Consider the following 26,914-nt stretch of genomic DNA (forward strand, 5'->3'; position numbering starts at 1 on the left):
CTGACCCCATCGGGGCGGGGGGGGCGGGGGGCGGTCTGACCCCATGGGGGCGGGTGGGGCGGGGGGCGGTCTGACCCCATCGGGGCGGGGGGGGCGGGGGGCGGTCTGACCCCATGGGGGCGGGTGGAGCGGGGGGCGGTCTGACCCCATGGGGGCGGGTGGGGCGGGGGGCGGTCTGACCCCATGGGGGCGGGTGGGGCGGGGGGCGGTCTGACCCCATCGGGGCGGGTGGAGCGGGGGGCGGTCTGACCCCATGGGGGCGGGTGGGGCGGGGGGCGGTCTGACCCCATCGGGGCGGGGGGGGCGGGGGGCGGTCTGACCCCATCGGGGCGGGGGGGCGGGGGGCGGTCTGACCCCATCGGGGCGGGTGGGGCGGGGGGCGGTCTGACCCCATCGGGGCGGGGGGGGCGGGGGGCGGTCTGACCCCATCGGGGCGGGGGGGGGCGGTGCCGGGGTGGGCGGCCCTCGGTGTCACGGGGGGGCGGGCGCTCGGGCCGGGTCCTGGCGGCTGGGCTCCGGAGACCCGCCCCGCCCGAGGCCCCGGCAGCCGCCCCGCCCCCGGCTCCGCCCCCCGGTTCGCGGGCTGGAGAGGGAGCCGCGGGCGAGGCTTCGCAGGATGAGCGATCGGGGCCCGGGCAGCCGGCTGCGGACGCGCCGCCCGAGCCCCCCGGCCCGCGGCCCCGGCCCCGGCCCCGCCGCCAGCGTCCGCCTCCCCCGGGCCATGCCCGGCCGGCCCTGAGCGCGGGCCGGGGGGCGTCCCTTCCCGGGCCCCGCGCTGGCGCCCCCCGGGCCGCCGGGCGCGGGGGCCATGGCGTTCACCTTCGCCGCGTTCTGCTACATGCTCACCCTGGTGCTGTGCGCCTCCCTCATCTTCTTTGTCATCTGGCACGTAAGCCGGGGCCGGGCGGGGCGGGGGGCGCGGGCGGGAGCGGCCCGCGGGGATGGTCTGGGGCCCAGGGAGCTGGGGTTCCTCTCTGCCCCCCACCGGCGGCTCCTGCGGGCCCGTGAGCGCCCTGTGCTCGGCTTCCCTTCCGGGCGGCCCCTGCCCCGCCGCCCCCGCTCTGTGGCCCTGCCCGCGGCCCCTGACTCCCCTGCCCCGAGCAGCCTGGAGGATGGGGTGGGATTCTGGGGTTCTTGCTTCTTCCTGCCCCCACTGCCTGATGCCCCCCTCCAGCTGCCCCCGTTTCCGTCGGTCTGCTTGCTCCCCCCACCCCCCCTTGTGGGTTTTTCCAGCCCGAGTGATGGAGCCGGTTGCTATGGCAACTGCATCTGTTTACAGGACCCACAGATCGCGGAGCCCATTAACCCTTTTCCTTCCCATCCCCCTCCTGACCCAGCAGCCATTGCCCTAAGCAGCCCAGAGACCTGCCCCACCCCCAGCTCACCTGGTTTCCCTCCCCCTCCGTGTCCCCACCAGGTCTCCTCCCCACTTGCCAGCTTCCCTCCGCGTCCTGCCCCCGCGTTCCCCTTTGTCTGCTGTTCCCTGGTTTGTCTCTCCCTGGCCCGGCCTCACACCTGGCCCTGGAGAGGCTCCATTTCTCATCTTCATCCTGACCGCCTTGCCTCGGGGTCCCCTCTCCCCGTCTCTCTCTGCCCTCCCGGTGGGGCCCCTGCCTGGCTCCCTGCCTCACACGGAGCCACGGGCCAGCCTCTCAGCTCTCTGGGGCCTTTAGCCCCCGCCTCCCTCCTCCTCTGGCTCCTCAGCCCCATCACTCCCCCAGCCATCTCACCCTGGCCCTTCCACTCAACCTGCCGGCACCAGCACACCCCTCTCCGATTTTTATTCCTCTGCGGGGTTACCCTTCCCCCCTCAGGTCCTTCCCTGTCCCCCTCCTTCCTCTCACTGCTTCCGCATTGTCTCACTGCCTCTCTCCTGTCTCCCCACTCCCTCTCCTTCCTTTTCCTGGGGTTTGCTGCCTGCCCGGTCCTCCCAGCTCTGACCAGTCTCCCTTCACCACCCCCTGCCACCCATCTCTTTTCTGTCAGACTCCATGGACTCAGACCTCTCTCCTGAGTAAGGAGTGAGCTCCCTTAGGCACCTTCTCTCTCTCACACACACACTCTCACACACACACACACACATACACACTCACACACACACACACACACACACACACACACACACACCATCTCCAGGCCTCTCTCTCTCTCCCTGGCTTTGTCTTTCTCTCTGGGCCTCTCAGTTGCTTTTTCCTTTCCCTCCCCCTTCCTCTGTTCTCTTCCCCTCGCTCCATCCCCGCCGGGGTCCATGTTGATCTCTCTGAGTTCCCCATTTCATCTGGGCCTTAGGAGCAGGAGGGCTGGGGTCCTGAGGGCGGGAGGAATTGAGACTGGGAACTCAGCTAACCAGCTCCCGGGAGAAAGGCTCCCAAAATTCAAGAAGCCCCTTTCTGGGCCCCTCCCTACCCAGAGGCCTCCCATAGCCCCTGCGGGTCCCTGTCCTTAGGGTCCTCAGAGAAGTCATCCATCCAACTGCCTGGGGTCCCTGCTTCCCGAGAACCCGCGCAGGCAGCTCTGGGAGAGGCAGGGTGACTAAGGCTTTGCCCTGTGGGGTCCCCAGGCTGGGAGAGAGGCCCGCTGTCTCGGCAGACATTTATTGAGCACCTACTGCATGCCGGGCTCTGTGCTGGCTCAGTATCCTGCTGGGTGACCTTCGTGACGACCCCTCGTTCTGAGTTTGTTTCCTGTCAGGAAGATGGGCTTGTGGTGTGTACATGGCAGGGCCCAGGGCAGGCCTGCTCGGGGGCCGGGTGGGGACAGGAGGTGTGGTCCTGGGTCCGAACAGTAAGAATTAGAATCTCTCAGGGCAGGACCTAGGTCCCACCCCACAGCCCGAGCCCGAGCCCAAGCCCACTGGTCGCTAGGCAACCCTGATGGTGAGTGACGCGTGTCAGCTGTCGCCGTGGGGGGTTGTTTGTTCCAGGGGCTGAGTCAGCGCCAGGCAGCCTGGGGGGTAGGAGGCGAGACACCCGCCTCCTGCTGGTGGTGCCCGCTCTGGGGCAGGCAGGCGGCACCCTTCCGCGCCCTGCCGGACCGCAGGCGGCTGCCCAGAGTCAGTAGGGAGTCGGGCTGCTGCTCCAGATGGAGAACAGGAAGTCCGTGTTCTCTCTCTCCCAGCCGTCTGGGGTCTGGGCTGCTGGGGCGCGCTGGGCCTGCTGTCTCCTCTTAGGGCTGCTGCTGCGAGGAGAAGCCCCAGAAGGCTCCTCTCAGACTTCCTCCCATGCCAGTCCTCCCGAGGGCTGCCCCATCATCCCCTCACACACCTGCTCCCCCAAGCTCCCCTCCCAGTGAGGACCCTGCCCCCCCAGGTGCCCTCTCAGGTCCCTTGGGCTCTCTGCCTCTGCTCGATGCTCCTCAAGCTCCGAGTCTGGTTCCTAAACAGCTCTGGAGCCCACCCACCTCCATCCCACCACTCCCTCCCCCAGGTCCCCGGACACTCTCACAGGCCCCTCGCTGGTCTGTCCTGACCAATAAGGTGGTTACGGAGTTTACTCTAGGGTCTGAGTTCGAATCCTGGCTTGCCACTAACCAGCTGTGTGGTCTTGGACTAGTCACGTCTCTGTCTGTTTCCTTGTTTGCAAAATGGAAACAAAACCTACACCATCAGGTCGCTGCCAGCGTCCAATGAGCTCACGAACATAAAGTCTGCTGCACAGAGGAAGCCTCGTGTGCCTCTTGGCTGAAATGGTTAGCCAGTTTGCTCCCCCACTCTGCCGCCTCGTACCCCTCCAATGGCTCCCCGTTACTGGTTTGTTCAAGTCCAGACATCTGGTCCAGCCTCACCGAGCATCCCTGGCTGACTGCTGACCTCTCCAGCCCATCTTTCACCATTTTCTTCTCTTTCCACTCACCTCACACCTTCATTCTAGCCCCATAGAATCTGCACCTTCCAGAATATTCTTTCACCCCTTTGCCTTTGAACCTGCTGTTCCTGCTGCTCAGACTGCCCCCCACCCCATATGTTCACCAGCGGGACCCTGCATCCCCCCACCCTGGGTCAGCACCCGCTTCCGGTCCTCCCCGGGCCCTGCAGCCCTGATCACCCTGGAAGGCAGCCCCACTTCTCCCAGACCTGGTTCCACCAGGGCAGGAGCCGCGTCCCAGGCCTCGGGGACCCCGGTGCTTGGCACAGGGCTCGGCAGAGAAGACACCCCTCGGGTGTTTTGGGTGAACCATCGCGGACACGGCCTGCGCTGGGCATCACTAGGGTTCCATTCCAGGCCTGTTGGACTTCAGGCCGGACCCTGTCCTTCCCTGAGCCTGTTTGTCTGGCCCCATTGTGAATGACTGCCCCCAGAAGGACGGGTGGGGGGCCGGACGCTGCTGCTCCAGCCTGACAGGCACCCCCTCCCCAGATCATAGCCTTTGACGAGCTCCGGACCGACTTTAAGAACCCCATCGACCAGGGGAACCCAGCGCGGGCAGTAAGTGATACATGTGCTGTGCCGAGGTGTGTCCGTCCGTCTGTCCTTCCATCTGTTTGGGCTGTGGGGGGGACGGGAAGACGGGGTGTGTGTGCGGAGGGGGAGGACCGGCGGCTTGGCCCCTTCTGTCCGTCCCCGCCCAGGGTGGACGCACCTGGCGCGGGCTCCGGCGCGGGCTCCTGGCGGGGCGGCCGTTGCCAAGCTCTGCGCCGTTGCCGTGGTGATGCGGGTGAAAGTCCCTCCATGGTGACGGTTGCCATGGGGATGGTGTGGCTGCTCTCCTGCCGAGGCTGCTCTGGTGCCCCCTGGCGGCCACACGGGGCGGGGCGGGAGCCCGGAGGGCGGCGGTTCCTCCGCACCTGCTCCTCCCGCTCCGCTGACCCATCGCGGCTTTTCCTCCCCCACAGCGCGAGCGTTTGAAAAACATCGAGCGCATCTGCTGCCTCCTGAGGAAGGTCAGTGTCAGGGTCGGAGGCAGGCGGCTCCGAGCCCGGCTCAGCCCCTTTCTGTGGCCCTCCTCCCTGGAGCCGGTTTGGCCTCTGCCACCGGGGCGGGCATGGGAGGCCTTTCGGCGCCCAGAGGTCACGCTGGGTGGGCAGTTTCCAAACCCCAGCTCCCTCCGTGCCCTGGAAGCTGGGGTTGTCCTGGCCGCGGGGCCCTGACCTCTCACCTTCCCCCCCAGCTGGTGGTCCCGGAGTACTCCATCCACGGCCTCTTCTGTCTGATGTTTCTGTGCGCAGCCGAGTGGGTGACCCTGGGCCTCAACATCCCGCTCCTCTTCTACCACCTCTGGAGGTGAGGGCGGGAGCAGGGCGGGATGGGCGGGAGCCCGGGGGGCGGGCACTCAGGTCCCCCCTCGCCCCAGGTACTTCCACCGCCCTGCGGATGGCTCTGAGGTCATGTATGATGCGGTCTCCATCATGAATGCCGACATCCTCAACTACTGCCAGAAGGAGTCCTGGTGCAAACTCGCCTTCTACCTGCTCTCCTTCTTCTACTATCTGTACAGGTGAGGCCGCCCGCGCAGCCGGCTCAGGGCGGGGTGCTCCGGGCCCGGGCCTCAGTCCCAGGAGTGGCTGGGCTCCGGGCTCCTGCCCTTTGCCCTTGGGGCCTGAGAGCAGCCGGGGTGTGGCGGGCGGGCGGCGGAGGCGGGGCCTCGCTCACTGCCTGTCTCCCCGCAGTATGGTTTATACGCTGGTGAGTTTCTAAGGGGGAAGCCGGCCAGGGAGCGAGCCCAGAACGGACCGGACGCCTGTGCACCCCCAGCCCTGCTCCTCGGCCGCAGTGGCCTCAGCCCCGAGGAGGGAAGGGGCACTGGTGCCCCCACTCTCCTCTCCACCCCCCAAACTGCTGCTGCGGGGACCTCCCGCCTCCAGAGCCCGCGCCCCTTGGACTGGGGCTGGGCAAGCCCTAAGCAGGGGCGGGAGCTCCTCTGCCAGCCTGCGGGCATGGCGGCCAGTCCTGGAAGGGGCGGGGCCTCCGGCCTCGTCCAAGTTTGGGAAGGACTTGGGCCCTGCCAAGGGGCAGGGCTTGACCCTGGAAGTTTTGGGCCACCCCCCTCGACCCCCCCCTGAGGCTCCCCCTGCAGGTGGGGGGGTACCCACACCCAGAATGAGCAGGCTCAGCAGGGGGGCAGCCCCACTCCTCGTCTGCCCTCTCCCCTCCCCAGGCTCTTCAAGCTCCTTCCTGTCCCATTTGCCCGCCCAGCCCACCTGTCTCTTGGACCCATTTTCTATGTCGCCTGGAGGAGTCCGGCACCCCCTCCCCGGCCATTTGTGACAAAATATGAATAAACTCCTGCAAACACCTGGCCCAGGTCTGCTCCGAAAGGCTCGAGATGGGCCGAGGGCCCACAGAAGGGCATCCGTGAGCTGCACCTCAGCACAGCGAGGCCTGCGCACCAGCCCAGGCCCCTCTGGGGTCCCCCTCAGGTGGACCGGAGGCTTCGGGTCTCCCTGCAGCTGTCCCCTCCATCACCCCGTTCCCGACACAAACAGCTGTTCCGAAGGAACCCTTTCCCTTGCCTTACAAGGAAGGATCAAGGTCACTAGCCCAGGAAGCCCCCCTGGGGTCCCCCTCCTTCTGGACGGTCCCACACCTGTTCCCCTGGACGCTGCGGAGGTGCCAGAAACGAGGGTCAGACAAAACCAAGGAAATCAAATCTTTAATGAATGGAAAAATCAATGCCAGCGGGGCAGGGGTCACCGGACCAGGTGGAAGGTCAGCCAGTAGATGATGAGGGGCTGGAAGGCCGCAGCCCCCAGAGTCAGGTAGAGCTGGAGCCGCTGCCGGGGGGCCGGGGCCCCCATGCTGTCGGGGCCCAGGGCTGCTGTTCGCAGGGAGCGCGCCTGGAGGAAAGGGCTGCAGCTGAGCTGGGCGGGGAGGGCGCACCCCAGCTCCAGCGGGGAAGACGGCGGGGGGAGGGGGGGGCGCACTGCAGCTCCAGCCGGGAAGACGGGAGGGGGGGCGCACCCCAGCTCCAGCTGGGGAAGGGGCAGGGCACCAGACTCACGATGAAGTACATGAGAGCAGACGAGGTCCAGGCCAGGGCCACGTAGTAGCCATCGCTGCCGAAGAGCAGCCCTGTGAGCACACTGAGGATCATCCTGCAAGGCGGGGGGGAGGAGGCGGCTGGAGACGCTCACAGGGTCCAGGCCTGAGGCTGGCCCCACCAGCCAGGGCCCAGGGCCCAGCACAGACCCCACCCACCACCACCCGGGACTGTTAGCCCCCAGTCTGTCCCCACAGGGACCTAGACTCAGAGTGAACCTGGAGGCCCAGGACTCGGCCCAGGACCGGGACCTGAAACCTGCTGCACTCCCCCGGCGCCAGGCCCTGTCCCCTGGCTCCATGGAGCCTGACCGCACACTCCCCGCCTGGCCCCCGGGCGGGCGCTCACCCGACGTATTTGTAGCCGCTGTAGGCCAGCAGGTGGAAGGTGCTCAGGTCGCTGCGCACGGTGGCCAGGTAGACGCCCAGGAGCAGGGCCAGCACCTCCAGCACCACCCACACCAGCGCCGTGCTGGCGCACAGGCCCAGCACCTCTGGGGAGAACCTGCGGGGGAGGGCAGCACTGGAGACCAGCCATCCCGTGGCAGGTGTGGGACTGGGACCCGGCACAGGGCCCCGAGGCTGCCGTGAAGGGCAGGGATGGGAGGGGTCGGCACTGACCTTTTCTGAATGCCCAGTGCCATCCCAGCCAGCAATACATAGGTGATGAAGGCCATTGCTGCCAAGAGCCAGAGAGATGCTGTCAGCCTGGTTTCCTCAAGCAGAGCCCTCCCCACCTGGGCACTGAGGCCACGGATACCCCCACCTCCCCCTCAGACTTCCCTCCCTGCATGTCCCAACCTGACCGACCGCCACCCTCAGCCCCCCGGCACCCGCCCCTTACCCCGCCTGGGACAGCTCGGCCCAGAGCCCCAGGTAAATGCCACCTGGTCCTCTTCCCAGGACCGAGCCCCCTGCCTCCTGCCCCTGTGCTAGGAAACTCACCAGAAGTCTCCACCAAAAGAAACATCACTGGTCAAGGCTATTGCTCATCCTAGACCCACAGGCAGGGGCCGGACTATCTCAGGAAAAACTTGGGACCAAAGTGCAGGTTGGAGGGACGACCCAGGCTGTCCCTAGGTCCGGGCCAGGGGTGGCCTCCCTGCAGCCAGCTCTAAGTCTGGACATGGGTGCCAGCTGCAGCTCTGGCCTCCCTGCCATGCAGGGCCCCACGTGTAACTGTTTCCACCAAAGCTCAGCCTGGGAGCTGGCTCTCACAGCTTTTCCTAGTGACCCGTCAGTCCTGCCCTGGGCCAGCTGAAGCACCAGCTCTGATGTGTCCACCAGAGGGCAGTGTTGGGGTCAGGAAACCAGTTCTACCACCTGCAAGATACTCCAGTCTGGGAGCTTGGCTTCTCCCTGGAAAAGGGGAGCGGAGTTCCCACCGCACTCGCACTCGGCGGTCCCGAGAGAGACATGGAAGGACGGACCGACAGGAACCCGTCCCTCCTCGGCCCTGGGCTGGCTGGCTGCCCTCGGCAGCTGCTGTGCGGGCTGGCCGGGCACTCTCCAGAGCAGTCGGATGTGGAGTCTGCAGGCCCAGCGAAGTGTGGACAGGAAGTCTGGGGGCTCAGAGGGAGGGGCTCTGAGCAGGCCGGGGGGCCGTTAGTGCGCCTCCTGCGGGCCAGGGGCTGTGCTGGGCGCACCTCCTCGCTCAGACTCCACAGAGCCTTTCCGAAGGAACTGCTGTCATTTTCCTTTTACAAAGGAGCGAAAGGAGCCAGGTGAGGTCCAAGTCCAAGGCTCCAGGCTGGGAGGGAGGCAGGAAGGGGTGAAAGGGTGTACCCCGAGGTCGCTGAGGGCGCACCCCGGCAGCTCCTGCCTGGTCAGCCCGCTGTCTGCCTGGTACTGAGTGAACGCCACGCACAGAAGCACCAGGAGCAGGTGCTGCTCGCACCCGGCTCTCTCCTGGTTGGTGCCCCGCACACCCCCGGCCCGGCCAGACTCACTGGGAATATAGAGGTCGGGGGCGTTGAGGTCTTGTCGCGGGGGCAGAGGGACATCACGACTGTACTGCACCTCCCAGTTCTGGCCGAGGCGGCGGCAGCCGAGGGGACAGACAGGGGAGGAGAGAAGGGTGAGGGGGGGGCCAGGCTCCGGAGCAGGATGAAGAGGCGGGGGCTGCCGGCTCACCTGGTGCGTGTAGGGGAAGACCAGCAGCCCTAGCTTCTTGGCCACATAGGCTGTGTCCACAGCGAAAAAATACTTGAGTTTGTTGACGGACACAAAGCGGTGCAGCTGGGAGGGAAGAGAGAGGAGGCCGTGGGCACAGGGCACTGGCCCTCGGGCGCTCTCTGCGGGCTCCGTCCCCAGGGATGCCGGGGGGAGCGGGTGGGGTTCCGTGAGGCCCCGCCTGGGCCAGGAATCCTGCCCCCCTCGCCCTGGGGGGCACCACACCTCCTTGTGCACAATGTCCTTCCCGTGGGAGGCGATGGAGCTGCCGTAGGCCATGGCCACGTTGGCCACTGGGTCCCCGAGCAAGTGGTTGACATTGAAGGCCACGTCGGCTCCCGGGGCTGGGTATCCTCCGGGCTGGAGGGGGTAGCCGCCGCTTGTGTCATCGAAGAGGGGAGGGGGGTCCGGAGCTGCCCGGGTCCTGTGCTTGGAGCCTGTGGGTTTGCAGGTGGCGGAGGAGGAGTGGGTGACGGGAATACTAAGCATGAGCCCAAACCACCACCCCCTTGCCCCAGGGCTGGTTCTCAGAGGAGCCAAATGGAGGCGAAGAGAGCTGAGGCTGGGCCGGGGGTGGCTGCCGGCCTCGGGGCTCCCGGGGCCTCTCCGGGGAAGTGATCTCTGCCCAGCCTGGGAGAGTGGGGTTTGCTAGGCGGAGAAGGCCATTGCGAGGGCATCTCCAAGTGAACAAGGTGGGAAGGGCGGGGCTGGGTGCCCGAAGGCCCGGGCAATGCTCGGGGACCCAGCGGGGTCCTGACAGGGAATGGAGGCGGCCCTGGTGGTGCCGGGTCCGGAATGGGGACCCAGCTGTGCTGTCACTGCCCCATCTCCAGATCGGCCGAGAGGGCGAAGTCCAGGACGCGTGGTCGAGTGGAGCTGGCAGGAACCCCAATGACACCGCCGCCCTGGGCAGCGGGCGGGCCGCCCCTGCCCCTGCCCCTCGGGGGGAGAGGGCCGCGCCGCCGACCCTCCGGAGGAGGTCGGGCCGCCCCGCCCGCCCCACGCACCGTGAGCTCCGTAGCCGGAGTGATAAGCCATGGCCGCGACGCTCGCTCCCGGAGGGCCCGCCGCGCTGCCCGTGGGCACGAACACTAACGAGGCGGCTGCTCCGCTCCCCGAGCACCGGCCGGAGTCACTGAGCGGCCCGACACGTCCCCGGCCTGGGAGACCGCAGCCGCCATGTCGGCAGCGTCATCGTGAGCCACCGCCCATTGGTCCTCCGGCGGCGGCGGCCCGTCCCTCCCCCTCTCCCAATTGGCTGCTGCCAGCCCGTCGCCGCAGCGGATTCGGCAGCGGCAAACTTCCGGGAGGGGCGGGAAGCGGAGCAATTCGAGGTGCTCTCCGATTGGATAGTGGGTTCGCTGGTTCGGCGGAGCAGCCAATAGGCAAGTTACTGTAGAAGGGTGTTGAGAGTTACTTCCGCGCTTGCGCAGTGCGCACTTGATGCCAGTCTTGCCACGACTACACCCGGCGGCCGCCCGGCGTGGACCGGCTGCGGCTGGGATCCGGGAACGGAGTTTCACTCGCGCACCTGCTCCAGGAGGGAAGGGGGTGGGGTTCTGGCCAAGCCCCGCCCCTCTGCTCTTTTGCCCCCCCCCCTTCCCGTCTCCTCCCCTGCCCGCTCTCAATAGCCGCTTCCCTCCCGTGCCCCGCACCCCCCGAGTCCTGGCACGGGGCCCGGGCTGCCTGGAGGTGTTGGCAGGAGGCCGGACGGGCAGGGACGGCACAGCCCAGCGAGCCGGGGACGCTGACTCCTCCTCCCGCCTCCCACCCCTTTCCTGTGCGGGTGCTGTCCGTCATCGGGTGCTGAAATGATCTCCTGCCACTGACGCCATCCTGCAGACCCCGCCGGGCCTGCTGCTGGAAGGCCCTGGGCGCCCGATCCCCACCAGCACCACTGCACACATTGAAAAACCGAGCTCCCGGGACTGGGTGGTACAGCTGGGACAGGACCCTGACCAGGCCTGCTCTGGGCACAGGCGGTGGAGATAGCTGCACTGATACACCTGAGTCATTGCTGGCCCTGCCGTCATCTCGGTCATAATTAAGGGAGACCCCCCCCCCCCCAAGCCTCACTCGTGATCCCTGGGCCTCCCTTCTCTCCACCCAGCTTCTGACACTCAACTCCCCGGAGCCAGTCCTCGGGGACCAGCCTTCTCACGGCCGCAGCCACCACTTTCTAGAGAGCGAGATCCGGGCGTCTGACTTCCCTCTAGTCAGCTGCCCAGTGTCCAGTTACACCAGGTGACGTCCTGCCCACGTGGTCCAGTCTCAGTGCCTTTGCCCAGAGTCCCCTCCAGCAGGGATGGCCTTCCTCCTCACACCCAGGGTCCAAGGTCTAGCCGTCCTTCAGTCAGTCCGCCTGTGCCTCTCCGGGAGGCGAAGGGGAGACAGGCCTAACCTGGCTTGGGGTGGAGGCTGGAGGTTCTAGGTTCCCTTTGGCTGCAGGTTTGCCCTGCATGTGACATCCAGAGGGCAGGGCTGGGCCATTCTCCTCCTGCCCTTGTCTTCTCAGTGCCAGGCACAGCACCTGCATACGGAAGACACCCCATAACATCGGTGCCGATCAACACGAACGAATGGATAAACCCGGGGTCAGGCCTTCCTTCTCTCCACCATTTCAGTTACCTCAACTGTAGTGGGCAGAGGTGTTGAACCTAATTGCCTTTGAATTGCCCTTTGGGGGGGGAGGGGCGAGGGAATCACAAAACAAAACCTGCCTGCATTGCAGCTCCCCACGTCCCACCCACTGATGGTCTAGCTCGGGGCCAGGCCCAGAGGCAGGCACAGGTGTGCAGGTCTGAGGCCTGAGGGCCAGGTCCCGGGGAGGAGACCTCCCCGGCAGGACAGCCCCACCCCCAACCGTGTGAGGGGTGTTTGTGCTTTGATTGAATCTGGCGCCTTTCCATCTGCGTTCCTCAGGGGGGAAGTGAGGCTGCGGATGGAGAGTGCCCCCCAAGGTCACACCGCCTAGGGTCCTGGGCCCGTCAGCTGCGCTCAGTGGAACCCAGAGCCGCTGTCCAGCTACTGGGGCTCTACCTCTGTCTGGGCTGCACCTGCCTCCTCTCCCACAGCCAGGCTTCCGGGCTGGGGGCTGGGTGGCCAGGCTGGGCCTGCTCCTCAGCAGTAGACACCTCCTTGGAAATCTTCCTTCTCGTGGCACGGCGGGGCCGGGGAGCGGGAGAGCTCGGCCCCGGAGAGCGAAGACTCGCCCCTATCACAGGCGCAAGCGCGGCAGGAGGGAACCGGGCGCCGGTGCGCCCAGCCCGGGCTCCGGGGGCGGGGGCAGCGCCCGCGGTGCCAGGCTCTGCTGGCGGCGCCGCCGGTGCCGCGGGGGCGGGGTCAGCGGAGGGCGGGGCGCCGGGCACCGAGGCCGCCAACGCCGCCGCCGCGCTCGGGCGAGCTCCGTGCACTCCCTCCGCGGCCGCCGAGCCGAGCGGACGCCCTCCGGGCCAGCGGCACCCTCTGCGCTCCCCTATCATGCCCGGGGCCCGGGCCCTGGGCGCCCAAGCAGCCAGAACACCATGCCCGAGGGCGGCGGCGGCGGCGAGGGCGCGGAGGTGCCTGCCCTCCCGGACGGCGAGCCGCCGCGAGAGGAGGTACGGGCTCCGAGTGGCGGGAGCCGGGCGGGTCGGAGCGGGGCCGGAGGGGAAGGGGGGCAGGGAAGGAGCGAATCCCGGACAGGGGCTGGGTGGGAAGTCAATGACGTCATCGGGGTAGCCCGGGCCCTGCGAGGGGTCGGGGCCTAGGGACCCGCCTGGGTGCAGGGGTGGGGCATCTGGGAAGGGAGGGGGGGCGATTCCCACCCCCGCGTCCCCTGCTCCAGCTCCCCCTCCTGTGACGTCAGCGCCTGGCCCCTCAAACCCCATCCGCAGCGCTGCCCTCGCCCCCAGGACCCAGGGGTCAGGCCCCCAGCCTGTCCTGGCTGCTCCCAGGCGCCAGGCAGAGCCTGCAATGCAGCAGCGGGAGCAGGCACTGGGGGCAGAGGTAGAGATGGTGGAGGGAGGAAGGGAAGGAGGAGGGAGGAGGCCTCTGGTACCCCTGCTTCCTCACCCGGCGGGGAGGGCCTGGACCCATGCTGCTGGCTGGGCCCCCCCATGGCTCCTCCTCAGCCCTGGCTGTGGCTGTGGGTGTGGGGTGGGGGGTGAGTGATAGGTGTGTGTGTTTGGGTGAGTGCGGTGTGCCTGTCGGTGTGTGAATGCCGGTCCGCACTCCCCACACCTTGGGTGGGACACGTGGGCCCTCAGGTCAGGTGCGGCCTGCCGGGCCGCGGGTCATGTGTGCGTGCATGTGTGTTTCTGTAGGAGCCCCTCCTTAGAGCCAGCCTGTGGGGGTGGCATGTACACTGCGGCCACGTGAGGGCCTGGTGTGCTCCGGACGTCAGTGAATGTCTGACATGCATGTGCATGCATGTGTCCTGTGGTGAGCATGTGCGTGTGTGCCTGCACATGGTGTCGCGGTGCAGGGATGGGGTTGTGCCGGGTACAGGTGCACGGGTGGGTGCGTGCATCGCGGGCTGCGGGTCCGGGCGGGTGCAGGGGGAGGGCAGGCCCGGGGCTGGGATGGGCGTGGCTCCTCCCCTCCTGGGTCTCTCCAGGCCTGTGGGCTGGAGTGGGAGAGGCGGCTGACAGCCCACCCGTGCTGTTTCCACCAGACCCCCTCCCCCTCCCTCTCTCCATAGGCACCTTGGGGGTGGGGTGGGTGACAGGCTGGCAGCGCTGCCAGGAAGGGTGGGCGAACCCTCTGGCGGGGAGGGGCCCTGCGGCCCGCAGCTGTGCCCACCCCCTCCCGCAGCACAGATGGGAGCGGAGGCCGCACTCCGCCTGCTCCCAGGCTCACACCTCCCCGTGCCCCGCTCTCCCTCCTCGTCTCCTTAAGAGCCGCTCCGGTCTCCGCTGTCCCTGCGGACCCAGAGGGCGGAGGGAGCCTCTGGGGGACAGTAATGACCCTTATTCCCACGGCCAGACCCCGGCCGAGCTCTTCACACACATGATCTCACTGGGTCCTCTCAGCAAGCCCAGTGCCCAGAGGAGGAAACTGAGGTCCAGAGAGCGTGAGGGACCCGCCCCGGTCACACAGTGAGTGCAGGAGCCGGCACGGGGGCCTGGACCGCCGGCTCAGAGCCCGTGCTCTTTACCCGCAGGGCCCCCGCCGCCCTGGCCTCCCACCCCTGCAGGTCTGGCATGGAGGCCCAGAGGGGGCAGGGGTGTGACCAGGACCACAACACCGAGAGTTTGGGGCAGAGCGGGGACCAGAGCTCAGTTTTCTCCACGGCCAGGGAGAGGGTTCTTCCTTCTCTTGGCAGAGATGGGTCCGTTTTGACCTCGATGCCCTTGGCTGCGAAACGACCCCGCCCAGGCAGACGGGGGCCGCCGGGCCTGGGTTTGAGTCCTGCCGCTCTCCTGTGAGTTAGCTAGGAGGGTGAGGCCTGGAGCCGGTTTGCAGTCTCTCGGAGCCTCAGTTTCCTCATCGGTGGCACGGGGAGCCCAGTGCCAGCCGCCCTGACGCCCTCCCTCTCTGCCCGCCCGCAGCAGCGGCCCCTGAAGCAGTCGCTGGGGAGCTCCCTGTGCCGCGAGTCCCACTGGAAGTGCCTGCTCCTCACGCTGCTCATCCACGCGTGCGGCGGCGTGGTGGCCTGGTGCCGCCTGGCCACGGTGCCGCGGCTGGTCCCGGGGCCCGAGGCGGCCCTGGCGCGCGGGCCCGGCGCGCCGCCGCCCACCTACGCCGCCAGCCCCTGCTCGGACGGCTACCTGTACATCCCGCTGGCCTTCGTGTCGCTGCTCTACCTCCTCTACCTGGCCGAGTGCTGGCACTGCCACGCGCGCTCCCGCCGGGCGCCGCGCACGGACGCGCGCACGGTGCTGGCGCTGGTGGGCCGGCTGCGGCGCGCGCCGCCCTGCGTGTGGTGGAAGGCCACCAGCTACCACTACGTGCGGCGCACGCGCCAGGTCACGCGCTACCGCAACGGCGACGCCTACACCACCACGCAGGTCTACCACGAGCGCGCCGACAGCCGCACGGCGCGCGCCGAGTTCGACTACTCGGCGCTCGGCGTGCGCGACGTGTCCAAGGAGCTGGTGGGCCTGGGCGCGCACGCCGCCACGCGCCTGCGCTTCTCCAAGCGCTTCAGCTTCGGCAGCGCCGAGGCCGAGGCGGCCTACCTGGCGCAGCGCGCGCGCTTCTTCGGCGCCCACGAGGGCCTGGACGACTACCTGGAGGCGCGCGAGGGCATGCACCTCAAGGACGTGGACTTCCGCGACTGCCTGCTGGTCTTCGCCGACCCGCGCCGGCCGCCCTGGTTCGCGCGCGCCTGGGTCTTCTGGGTGGTGTCGGCCGCCACGCTGTCCTGGCCGCTGCGCGTGGCGGCGGCGTGCGGCACGGCGCACGTGCACTACCAGGTGGAGAAGCTGTTCGGCGCCGGCGAGCCCGGCCGGCCCAGCGCGCCGCCGCCGCTGTCGCGCGTGGCCACCGTGGACTTCACGGAGCTCGAGTGGCACATCTGCTCCAACCGGCAGCTGGTGCCCAGCTACTCGGAGGCCGTGGGCATGGGCGCGGGCGCGGGCGCCTTCCTGCGCGGCTGCCAGCGCTGCCGCCGCTCCGTCAGCAGCAGCTCGCTGCCCCCCGCGCGGCCCGCCGGGCCCCGCCTGCCCTTCAGCCGCAGCCGCCTGTCGCTGGGGGCGGGCGGCCGCGCGGCGCCCGGCGTCTTCCGCAGCCTGAGCGGGGGCCCGCCCGGCCGCCGCGGGGAGGACACGGAGCCGCTGGAGAGCCCGCCGAGCTACGAGGACGCCCTGTACTTCCCGGTGCTCATCGTCCACGGCGACGGCGGCTGCCCGGGGGACGGGCAGGGCGCGTTCTGAGGCCCCGGCCCCAAAGCGGCCCCGCCCCGCCCCGCCCCGCCGAGGCCTGCGGGCCCAGGGGCCGCCCGGACGGACCGAATGCAGGGGGCCCGCGTGCTCTCGGCCCCCCCGGAGCTGAGGCTGTGAACTGTCCCAGCACGGCTCCTGCCCGCCGCCCTGTCCCGCCCCTGCGATGGCACAGGATCCGCCTCGGGAGTCTGTCCGTCGTGCGGGGGAGGAAGTTTACAGAAAGCTGACATGGAGGCGTCCTGGGGCAGCTGTTGCCTCCTGAGGGTCCTCCCTGCGCGGCTGAGGCCACCCTGGGAGCCCCGGAGCAGCCCAGAGCACAAACTGGTGGTTTGGGGCCAGGCCCGGCTGGGCTGACGTCCGTGAAGCTCAAGAGCCGGTTCCGGTAGCACCAGGGCCTTGGCCCTACCACCCACCCAAGGTCCCCGTCCTCCTTCCCTGCCAGCCGCCCCCCTGCCCTCCGGCCTCAGGCCAGCCCCTGCAGCCCGGCCCCTGTCCCGGGAGCCTGGTTCTTAGAGCACAGCCCTGCCCCTCCCACCCCCCAGTCCCCTGGGGGACTCACCCCACATCCAGCAGCCCTGTAACCCAAGCTCCTTCTCCGGCCTGGAACCACATTCCCTGGTCCCTGCTCCCCGCCCCCCAAGTCCAGGTCTGCCTCTGCCAGCCATGCACACACCCTCCGGGCTTCTCTGCTCTTTCTGTTCCTGGTGACCTCAGGGGCGCAGGGCATCCGAGGGGCCCCCGCCTGACCAGCCTCCTGGACGATGCCCTCGCTCTGCCATGGAGGCCTCTGCGTCCCTCATCAGCAGGGCCTGGCCCAGGGGACACCGTCCCTCTCCCGGAGGAAAGAGTAGTCCCTTCCCTTCCAACTGGGGCTTCCACCCCTCTCAGGGGCGGCGGGGGAGGGAGGAGACAGTGGAGACGCAGATAAAATAAAAGGTGTAACATGGAAGGTCTTCTCTGTGCATTCCTGAGCAGGGGGTCCGGGGCCACCACGGCCAGGGCAATGGGCCGGCCTGGGTTGTGGGAGGGCACGCGGGGTCGCGCTCCAGTGACCCCAGGGGCGGGGGGAGCTGAGAGGGACCCTCCCTGCCCAGCCCGGGGCCTGAGGCTCAGGTTGAGTGGCCGAGCCGCTGACGCAGTCGGCTGGTGTCTGGGTCAGTGCTAAGGCACGGTCCTCGGGGTCCCTCTCGCAGTCCATGGGGCTTTCCGTTCTGCTGCTGGGCGAGGACTGAGGGAGTGGTGCTGGCCCTCCGTTCCCGGGGGCGTGGGCGCCGGCGGCTGGAGAACACGGGCGGAAAGCAGCCGGCCCCCTCAGGGCGGGCACTGAGGACAGCGCGGGGCCACGCGGAGCCTCGCCCTGGCGGAGCTGGCGTGGCCTGCACGTGGCCTCCTCCCAGGAGCAGCTGGGCCAGGGGACTACGGAGCCAGGGCTGAGGGGCACGTGTGGGTGGAATCCAGCCCTGGCCTGGCACTGCATCCACCGGATAAAGGGACCTTGTTTCTAACTCGGGCAGAGGCTCTGTAAGGGTGAGGGGTGGCCCTGGGAGGGGGCCAGAGGGGGCGGGGTTCTCCCGGGCACAGACAGGGCAGAGGGTGTGCTGGGCGCTGGGACCCGCCTGCATGAGGCCTGGGTGCAGGCCCCGGAGCCAGGCGAGGGGAGGACGGAGAAGCAAAGGGCAGTGGAAGGGTTGGCTGAGGCCTCCGACACCAAACCCCCAAACGTGTGCTTAACCGGGGACACGCCAGAGCCACGAAGGTGGCTGAGCAGGAAGTGACAAGGTCAGGGCTGCGTGTTAGGGTTTTAGGCAAAAGCCTGGCTGCCCACTGGCCACGTGGAAAGGGGGGGTTGGAGACCAGAGCTTCCCCCGGGCATTGGCTCTCTGCCCCTCTTCTTCGGAGGAAGTCAACTCTGTGTAAAGAAGCAACGTCGGCCGGGACCGGTTTGGCTCAATGGATAGAGCGTTGGCTTGGGGACTGAAAGGTCCCGGGTTCGATTCCCGTCAAGGGCATGTACCTTGGTTGTGGGCACATCCCCAGTAGGGGGTGTGCAAGAGGCAGCTGATCGATGATGACTCTCTCTCATCGATGTTTCTAACTCTCTATCTCTCTCCCTTCCTCTCTGTACAAAATCAATAAAATATATAATAAAAAAAAAAAGAAGCGACATCGATGGGACACTATGGCGCCCAAGCATCCACGGAGCTGAGTGGGCGGGGTCGATGTACTGGCTCCAGCTCCTCCTCGTGGGGAAGATTCCCCTCTTCCGTGGTCCCTCCCCCAGCAGAGCCCCTAGCCACTCTCCATTCGCCTCTCCTCAGAAACAGAGCCCGCTTTCCCCCAGGGCAGCGGGCCGGCGGAAAGGCGGGCCCTGGCACCCGCACGCTGTCCGTGCGCCGGCGGCATGTCTGGCCTTCCTCGCCCGGGTAGCGCGGCTTCGTTTTGGCACATGAACTACAGACAATGTGTTGCAAGGGCTTTCTAAGGATTCCGCTCCCGTGTGGAATGCGGATGTGAGAGTTGGAACTCCAGCAGCTTTCCTGAACAGGGATGACCTTGAGGATTCCGGCCAAGTGCTGAGGCCAGCAGAGCATAACAACGCTCCCCCAAACGGGGCGGCTTAGAAAAATGAACAGTCATTGTTGTCTCTCCTGGTTCCTGGGGGCCAAGGATTCAGGGAAAGCAAACAGGGCGGCTTCTCTCTGCGCCTGGACGCCTGGAGCCTCTGCTGGAAGACGGACAGCGAGGGGCGGGTCAGCCTGAGGCTCCTTCACCCCCGGAGCTGGCGGTTGGTGCTGGTGGAGGGCGGAGGGCCGAGGGCCGAGGGCCTCACTAGGGCTAAGGCCTGGCACTCACTGTGGGCCTCTCCTCGCGGCTTGAGCTTCCTCAGAACGTGGTGGCTACGTTCCCAGGACAAGGCACCAATGGGGTGGGGACTGTGCCCTTTAGGACGTAGCCTTCGAAGTCGCATGCATCACTTCTGCCCGTTTCTACAGGTCAAGGTGATTATGAAGGTCCCAGGAGTTTCGAGGAAAGGGGACATGAGACCCCACCTCTTACCGTGTCAGCATCACGTGGTAAGGTCAGCATGTGGGACAGGGCACATGCTAGCGGCCTTCCTCAACAATGCAGCCGCTCACCGGGCCAAACGCCTCTCCTATCTGACCATCTCTGCAGAGTGGTCTGCAAAAATGAATGCCGACCTTAATATATTGTATTGATTTTTTTTACAGAGAGAAAGAGATTTAGAAACATCGAGGAGAGAGAAACATCCATCAGCTGCCCTCTTGCACACCTCCAACTGGGGGTGTGCCCGCAACCAAGGTACATGCCCTTGACCGGAATCGAACCTGGGACCCCTCAGTCTGCAAGCTGATGCTCTATCCACTGAGCCACACCGGTTAGAGCAAAAGCCAACCTTTTATGTTGCTGTTCTGAGGGAGAACGGTGGTGGCGTCAGAGGTGGGCCTGATGAGGACAGAGTGACCTGCTCTGGTCATTCTGTGTGTGCCTGGGGGGGGGGGGAGGGCTCTCATCTGTGGTAGATTAAATGGGGCCAGAAATTCTTTTTATTTGTAACTATTGGGTCGGCAAGTAAGTAATTGCGGATTTTTTAAAGAAAATCAAAGACAATTTTTTCATGGAACGAAATAACTTTATTCTGTAATGTATTGCCCATTTTGATCAATGACCTTTTGCCATCTTTCAGGCAGCATCATAATCCCACGTTCAAAAAACTTCTGGTTTTTATTAGCAAAAAACTGAATCAGGTACGATTTGACATCATCATCATTATTGAAATTTTTACCATTCAAGGAGTTTTGTAAAGATCGAAACAAAAAGTAATCAGATGGTGCAAGGTCAGGACTATATGGTGGATGTGGCAAAACATCCCAACCAAGCTCCATTAATTTTTGCCGAGTGACCAAAGATGTGTGTGGCCTTGCATTGTCATGATGGAATACAACACCTTTTCGATTTGTCAATTCGGGCCGCTTTTCTTCAACTGCATTGTTTAATTTCGTTAGTTGTTCAATGTAGACATCAGAATTGATCGTTCGGTTGGGTGGTAAGAGTTCAAAGTAGACAATTCCTTTGTAATCCCACCAAACTGATAACAAAACCTTCTTTTGATGAATATCAGCTTTTGATGTTGTTTGAGTTGGTTCACCTGGCCTGCTCCACGATCTTTTCCGCTTGATATTGTTGTAAACAACCCATTTTTCATCGCCAGTTATCAGTCATTTTAAAAATGGATCATTTTCATTACGTTTCTTTAGCAAATTGCAGCTGCTAATGCGTTGCGTTAACTGTGATGCTTTCAGTTCGTGAGGAACCCATGTATCGAGTTTTTGAACATAGCCAAGTTGTTTTAAGTGATTTTCAATGCATGTATGTGATACATGAAGCTTCTCTGCAATCTCACGTGTTGTACTGTGACAGTCCGAATTGATTATTGCTTTGATTAGGGCGTCATCAACTTCAACTGGACGACCAGAGCGTTTTTCATCTTTGAGTGAAAAATCACCAGAACGAAATTTGGCAAACCAATTTTGACACTGCCGTTCTTTTAAGGCTTCGTCACCATAAACAGCACATAACTTTTTATGAGCTTGCGATGCATTTTTCCCTTTGCGGAAATAAAAAAGCAAAATATGACGAAAATGTTCCTTTTGATTTTCCATTTTTCAACGAACGCCAAACGAAAACTACAAAACAGATCAAAAAACTTTTTTTACTGATTAACAGCTGAATAGCCAACTATCAAATAACAAAATGTGTTTTACATTTGTACTACGTCTGCAAACCTAAAAATTCAACTGAAGCCATATATGTGTGAAACCCGCAATTACTTACTTGCCGACCCAATAGTAGCCCTGCGCACAAATCCGGCGCCAGTACGCCACCTTCCTATAGTTACCCCCCCCCCCCCATAGCTTGCTGCCCTGCCCCCTCCTGTAGCTCTCCACCCCACCCTCCTGCTGATGTGTGACCCGGATGTTAGTTGGTCGTTACGCTTCATGGCGTAAAGACCATTTGCATATTACATCTTTATTGTATAGGATTGATTACGGAGAGGGAGAGAGAGGAGAGAGAGGAGAGAGAGAGAGATGGAAACATCAGCGATCAGAGTCATTGATTGGCTGCCTTTGGCACACCCTCCACTGGGGATCGAGCCTGCACCCCGACATGTGCCCTCACCGGGAATCAAATCCGTGACCTCCTGGTTCATAGGTCAACGCTCAACCACTGAGCCACACCAGCCGGGCAGGGCCACAGATTCTTTGCCGCTCCTTCCCTCCAGCAGGGGAATCCATTTCCTGGATCCCATTCGGGCCGGCTGAGCGCGCTTTGACCCACAGAACGCGGCGGGAGGCAGGCCGTGCAGCTGCGGGCCGGGCTGCGGGGCCAGGAGCGTCCACCTGTGCTCCGTGGACTGAGGCCAGCTGGGCGGACGTCCTGCCTGACAGACCACACACAGGAGGATGGAGGCCCGGCCCGAGCAGCACGGCTTCCAGATGTGAGAGTGAGGCCGGGGACTCGCCCCAGATGTCCGGAGGCCCCGAGCCCAGAGGCCCGGAGCAGACAACCACCACGCTGATTCTGCACAAACTGCTGCCGTTCAGAAGGGCGGGGAATAGGAGCCCCGTTTCTCACTGTTTGGGGGTGACTTGTTGTGTGTATCACGCACCCCGGAGCCACGGCCACCGCACGGGGAGGGTCCCTGGCTCGAGGCTGACTCCGTCTGCCCGGAGGAGCCGGTCTCTGATGGCGGAGGCCGGAGCGGGCCAGCTTTCAGAAGCCCAAGGTCACACTCGGAGGTCGGGCACGTTTTTCCTTCTCTCTGACCGCTGTTTTAAAACCCAATAAAATGAAACTGGCCAAAATAAAAATACTAACTTCCTTTCAGTAAGTTAGGAGGACCTTCGCTTTGAGAGCTATAAAAGCACAATATGTTCTAGAAGACAAGACCCGTGTGTTATAAAAGACTGCGATGGTATAAAGGCTAAGACTTCAGTAAAGAGCAAGCTCAAAGCTCTAAAAACCTTATAAGCCTAATACATATCATGCCAACATCCACGCGACAGGACCTGTGTGAAGGGAGGAGTCCGTGCCCCGCCTGCACTGCTGGCTTCTCGAAAGCAAGGGCAGGGGTGCTGGGTCTCCGGGGGACCCCCAGCCGAGGGCACAGCGGCAGCCCTGTCTTCAGCCTGGACCTCTGCTTTGAGCTCTGGGTTCGGGCACCCACTTGCCTTCTCAAACAGTCCCTTTGAGTGACCTCTGAACCCTACAAACTCCCGGCCCAAAACAGCCCAGTCCCTCTCTCCCAGTGGCTTCTCGCCTGTCCCCGCCCCTTGAACAGCACCACCTGGAGGCACACCTGGCCGGCCTTCCTCTCCCACACCCGGCCTGTCCCGGGTCCTGTAAGTCCACTCTCCTCCGCCTCTCACCGCCTCCCCCACCTCTGCCTCTGAAGGGAGGGTTATTTCAGTGCAGGGGCTCCCGCGGCCTCCGCCTGACCCTGTGCCCGCAGGAGCCCCGTCCTCAGGGCCGTGGGCGCCCTGTGTGTCACTGTCCTCAGGGCGCACCCCGGAGCCGGGCAGGCAGCCTGCGCTCTGCGAGCGGGTTCCGCAGGGAGCACCTGCCAGGGCAGAGAACAAAACCTACTTTTTATTATTTGCTCATTAGCGAGAGAAACTGCCGCTTCACAGCTGCCTGCCTCCCTGCCGGAGGGGCTCCGCGGGAGGAACACCATCCTGCGCACCGAGAGGTTGCGGGTTCGGTTCCCGGTCAGGGCACACACCTAGCTTTCGGGCTCGACGCCCCCGTCAGGGCATGTAGGGAGGGCAGACGATGTTCTCATCGACGTTTCTCCTCCCTCCGCACCCTGCTCCCTCTCAGCGTGTCCTCGGACGGGTGTGAGACATAAAGCTGCCTGCCGCTTTAAGCCGGCCGGTGGGTCTGTGGCCGGGAGCCTTCCCCGCCTTTGCGAGAGACAAAACTGCGGGCACGCGGCCCGGGGCCAGCCAGATGGGTGCTCCTGCCTGGATGTACATTTTAGGCAAAGTCTCCCAGAGCCTGGGAACGGCTGGGGCACACATCTGGCAGGGCCTGGTCATGCCAGCCCCGGGGACCCTGCTCCCACGTCCCAAGCTGCCCCGTTCCCGCCTGTTTCCAGGCCTGACTTTCAGCCCACATTTACCCACAGCCCCCACCTCCCGCCAAAGCTTCCCTTTGTGTTTGCTCAGCATCAAAGGACCCTGACGGCTGGGCTCCCGGTGGCCCTGGGAGAAGAGCCTCTGAGACTCCTCTCCTTCAGGGTTTAAAGGGATGAAATAGCCCGGGACTGCAGATGGAGATCCGACAGCAGCCAAGCACCTCAGAGGCCCCTGGGAGAGCAGGGCCGGGGTGGGGCGGGGATGGCGGGACGCACATTAGCACTAGGGTCTCTGTTCCAGGATGAAGGCCAAAGATGGAAACGCCTCGTGACTCAGCCCCTCGCCCAGGCCTGGCGGCTGGGGGAGGCAGCAGCAGGGGCAGCTCTCCCGGCTGCTTGGACTCGGGCACAAAGCGGCCAGAACTCTCAAATGGCAGCTTCTCTCCCTCATAAACAAGCCGACAATAAAAAGTAGATTTTATCTTCTGTCCTACTGGGCTCTCCAGCGGGACTTACTGCCTGTGGCTACCAGGACTATACCCCAACCTGCCACTGCTCTCCTGGTCCCTGAGTGTGGGCGGAGGAATGATGACCCCAAATGTGTCCGCATTCTGATCCCCAGAACCTGTGAATGTGTTATCTTACAGGGAAAAGGGGACTTTGCAGATGTGATTAAGGTTAAGGGCCTTGAAGTGGCATATGCCCTTGACCAGAATCGAACCCAGGATCCTTCTGTCTGCAGACTGACGCTCTATCCACTGAGCCAAACTGGTGAGGCTCATTTTGATCTCAGATTCCATCCTGTCATCAGCCTCCATGAGACAACCTGGCAATGAAGTAGGAGAGGCGGGAGGGGAGGGCTAGGGACGTCCCCAATCCCGTATCTTCGTTGCAGTCCTCCTAGTGTCCTCTGTCCGGACCCTGGTGTCTAACGAGATCTTTGATGTCAGGCCCCACGCCCTGTGGCAAGCTCACAGGGACGCTGTGGAATATTGGAAAGCTTGGAGAGAAACAGGATACAGAACATCTGTCAGACAACCAGCAAAGTCCCGTTTGAGGCACTTTGCAATTTCTTCTTCTTCTTTTTAATATGTTTTTATTTACTTCAGAGAGGAGAGAGGGAGAAGGAGAATCACTGACCAGCTGCCTTCTGCACACCCCCTACTGGGGATCGAGCCCGAAACCAGGCATGTGCCCTGACCCGGAATCGATCCGTGACCTGGTTCGACACTCAACCACTGAGCCACACCGGCCAGGCTTCACTTCACAGTCTCAGCTTTGGACAGCACTATCTTTCTTCGGATGATGATGTCTTTGTGAAGCTGGGGCTTGGGCAGCGCCCATGATAAAAAGTAAGCGCCATAAGGCAAGTCGACATGGGACGGGAACGACAGGGTGACGCCCAGTTCCATTCCAAGCTTTGAGAAGCTGTACGATGCCCATCACATGCCCATTAGCTGGTGACTGTGGTTATTTGGGAATAAAATAAAATAAAATATTTTGCATCTTCCTATGTGTATAATTTTTTTTCAAATGACTACTGAGTACTTACTATGCTGTTTGGACCTAATTATTTATTAAATGGACCTGGGGGGCCACAGGGCCATGAACAAAGGCACGTAGGAGGCCGGGGGTGTTTGGGAGCCTCTGCCCTGGGGACGTGGTGGGTTTGGGCATCAGTTCCCTCTGGCTGCGTGTTCCCGTGATCCATTCCGGAGTCTGTCTTCGGGGCGCCCCAGTGCCAGCGACAGAGGAGGCCACTTCCTGCAGCAGCTCACGCCGCCACCTGAAGGTCCTCCTTGGCTTCCCGAGGGAACCCTGACTTCCTTCACAGACAGCCCTTCCTTTTTCTCAACAGCTTATTGTGGCTAGAATGCATTCATAGTACACACACTTTTTATTTTCTTATTTTTTCTTATTTTTAAAAATATATATTTTACTGATTTTTTACAGAGAGAAAGGAAGAGGGAAAGAGAGTCAGAAACACTGATGAGAGAGAAACATCAATCAGCTGCCTCCTGCACACCCCCCGCTGGGGATGTGCCCGCAACCAAAGTACATGCCCTTGACCGGAATCGAACCTGGGACCTTCCAGGCCTCAGGCCAAGGCTCTATCCACTGAGCCAAACCGATTAGGGCCTCTTTTCTTTTTTTTATAAATATATATTTTTTATTTATTTCAGAGAAGAAGGGAGAGGGAGAGAGATAGAAGCATCAATGATGAGAGAGAACCACTGATTGACTGTCCCCTGCAAACCCCTACTGGGGACCGAGGCCGTGTCCTCGGAATCGAACCTGGGACCGTCCTCAAGCCAACGCTCTATCCACTGAGCCAAACCAGCCAGGGCGGTACACACACTTTTCAAATGAGGAGGCAGACAGGTGTGATTAGGGAACCTGCCTAAGGACCCCCAGCCCTCAAGCTCAGAATCAGAGCAAAGCTGTCTACTCTTTTTTTAAAAAAATATATTTTATTGATTTTGTACAGAGAGGAAGGGAGAGAGATAGAGAGCTAGAAACATTGATGAGAGAGAGTCATCGATCAGCTGCCTCTTGCACACCCCCTACTGGGGATATGCCTGCAACCAAGGTACATGCCCTTGACGGGAATTGAACCCGGGGCCCTTTAGTCCCCAAGCCGACGCTCTTAATGACACTTCATCGGCCTCCTGGTGAGAAAACCCTGGACGGACCGGAATCACAGGAGAACATGACCACTGCCATGTTCTAACGCTGCTCCGAGGCTGGAGCCCTAGTCCGGCTCCCACAGGTCACAGGCAGTGAATGCCTCACCAGCATCATCCACCAAAACCGCACTACTCTCCGTGAGGAGGGCCGGGGTAATGGGGGGGTTTCACACGCCCCAGTCATGGTGCGACCAGCCCGGGAGTCCACGCCCTGCAGACTCATCCCTAAAAGTGAGGTCCCCGGGAGGTGGCGACAAGAGAAAAGCTATGAGAGGTCCTAAATCCAATTGCAGCCTGGAGAAGAGGGGGTGGGGGAGGGCGAGAAAGGAGGTTAATTAGTTCACAGAGCCACTGGCCACAACCAGAACTGCTCACATTCCTGAATGGACGGGGAAACTTTGACTCAGCTTCCAGGTGGTTCTTAGAGCTCTCATCGGGAGAGGATAGACCCCCACACACACCACTGCATCCGCCTTTGCACCAACTTCCTATAGACTGTTGCCCACAGCCAGTCCAGAAGCACGAAACAGCTTTCTTATCTCCGAACTGTCCCCAGCACCTCTCCCGCCCTTATCTACAGCTAAGGCAAGTTCTTTCAAAACAGCTGAGCTTTCTCTTCCAGGCTCATGTGTGAAAGGTCTCTGTCCACCCAGGACTGCGGACACATGGTCTGCCCCACCCAGCCCTGCTGCTGGCGGCTCAGACCGCGCGGGCCGGGGCCTGGCCATTGCTGTGGCTGCTCGTGTCTCAGTGAGTGCTTCTTCCAGAACAGCTTTGGGCTCTGAGGATTTTGGTGTTTTTGGGTTTCTTTGTTTTGTTTTGTTAATAGTGGGCATTTTATTTATTTATTTATTTACTTATTTATTTTTATTTTTTTATTTTTTTATTTTTAAAAATATATATTTTATTGCCGAAACCGGTTTGGCTCAGTGGTAGAGCGTCGGTCTGTGGACTGAAGGGTCCCGGGTTCGATTCTGGTCAAGGGCGTGTACATTAGTTGCGGGCACATCCCCAGTAGGGGGTGTGCAAGAGGCAGCTGGTCGATGTTTCTCTCTCATC

General features: G+C 63.2%; 3 protein-coding genes across 4 annotated transcripts; 2 read left to right on the forward strand and 1 right to left on the reverse strand.

Moving 5' to 3' along the window:
- Positions 1–666: 666 nt before the first annotated feature.
- On the forward strand, positions 667–6,235 carry CNIH2 (cornichon family AMPA receptor auxiliary protein 2). 2 transcript variants are annotated; one of them, XM_084893946.1, is made up of 6 exons: positions 667–889; positions 4,356–4,424; positions 4,832–4,879; positions 5,107–5,219; positions 5,290–5,433; positions 5,606–6,235. In XM_084893946.1, the coding sequence occupies exons 1-6, from the start codon at positions 809–811 to the stop codon at positions 5,631–5,633; spliced, it is 483 nt and encodes a 160-aa protein (XP_084750072.1). In that variant the 5' UTR covers positions 667–808; the 3' UTR covers positions 5,634–6,235. The 2 variants fall into 2 exon arrangements, with proteins under 2 accessions (XP_084750072.1, XP_084750073.1); XM_084893947.1 differs by lacking the exon at positions 667–889 and having other exon boundaries at positions 4,368–4,450.
- Positions 6,236–6,572: 337 nt separating this feature from the next.
- Positions 6,573–10,359, reverse strand: YIF1A (Yip1 interacting factor homolog A, membrane trafficking protein). The gene is made up of 8 exons (XM_084893945.1): positions 10,154–10,359; positions 9,372–9,583; positions 9,108–9,212; positions 8,924–9,002; positions 7,596–7,653; positions 7,324–7,479; positions 6,937–7,030; positions 6,573–6,772 (listed from the first exon to the last, which is right to left on the reverse strand). Exons 1-8 carry the CDS (start codon positions 10,182–10,184, stop codon positions 6,626–6,628), a joined length of 882 nt encoding a protein of 293 aa, XP_084750071.1. The 5' UTR covers positions 10,185–10,359; the 3' UTR covers positions 6,573–6,625.
- A 2,311-nt stretch (positions 10,360–12,670) lies between these two features.
- TMEM151A (transmembrane protein 151A) lies at positions 12,671–16,083 on the forward strand (the record flags this gene model as incomplete). Its single annotated transcript, XM_084894009.1, has 2 exons — positions 12,671–12,745; positions 14,678–16,083. 2 exons carry the CDS (start codon positions 12,671–12,673, stop codon positions 16,001–16,003), a joined length of 1,401 nt encoding a protein of 466 aa, XP_084750135.1. The 3' UTR covers positions 16,004–16,083.
- Between the last annotated feature and the right edge of the window lie 10,831 nt (positions 16,084–26,914).

The sequence above is a fragment of the Pipistrellus hanaki genome, assembly GCF_964339955.1.
Source record: "Pipistrellus hanaki genome assembly, chromosome: 9".
NCBI classification, from domain to species: Eukaryota; Metazoa; Chordata; class Mammalia; order Chiroptera; family Vespertilionidae; genus Pipistrellus; species Pipistrellus hanaki.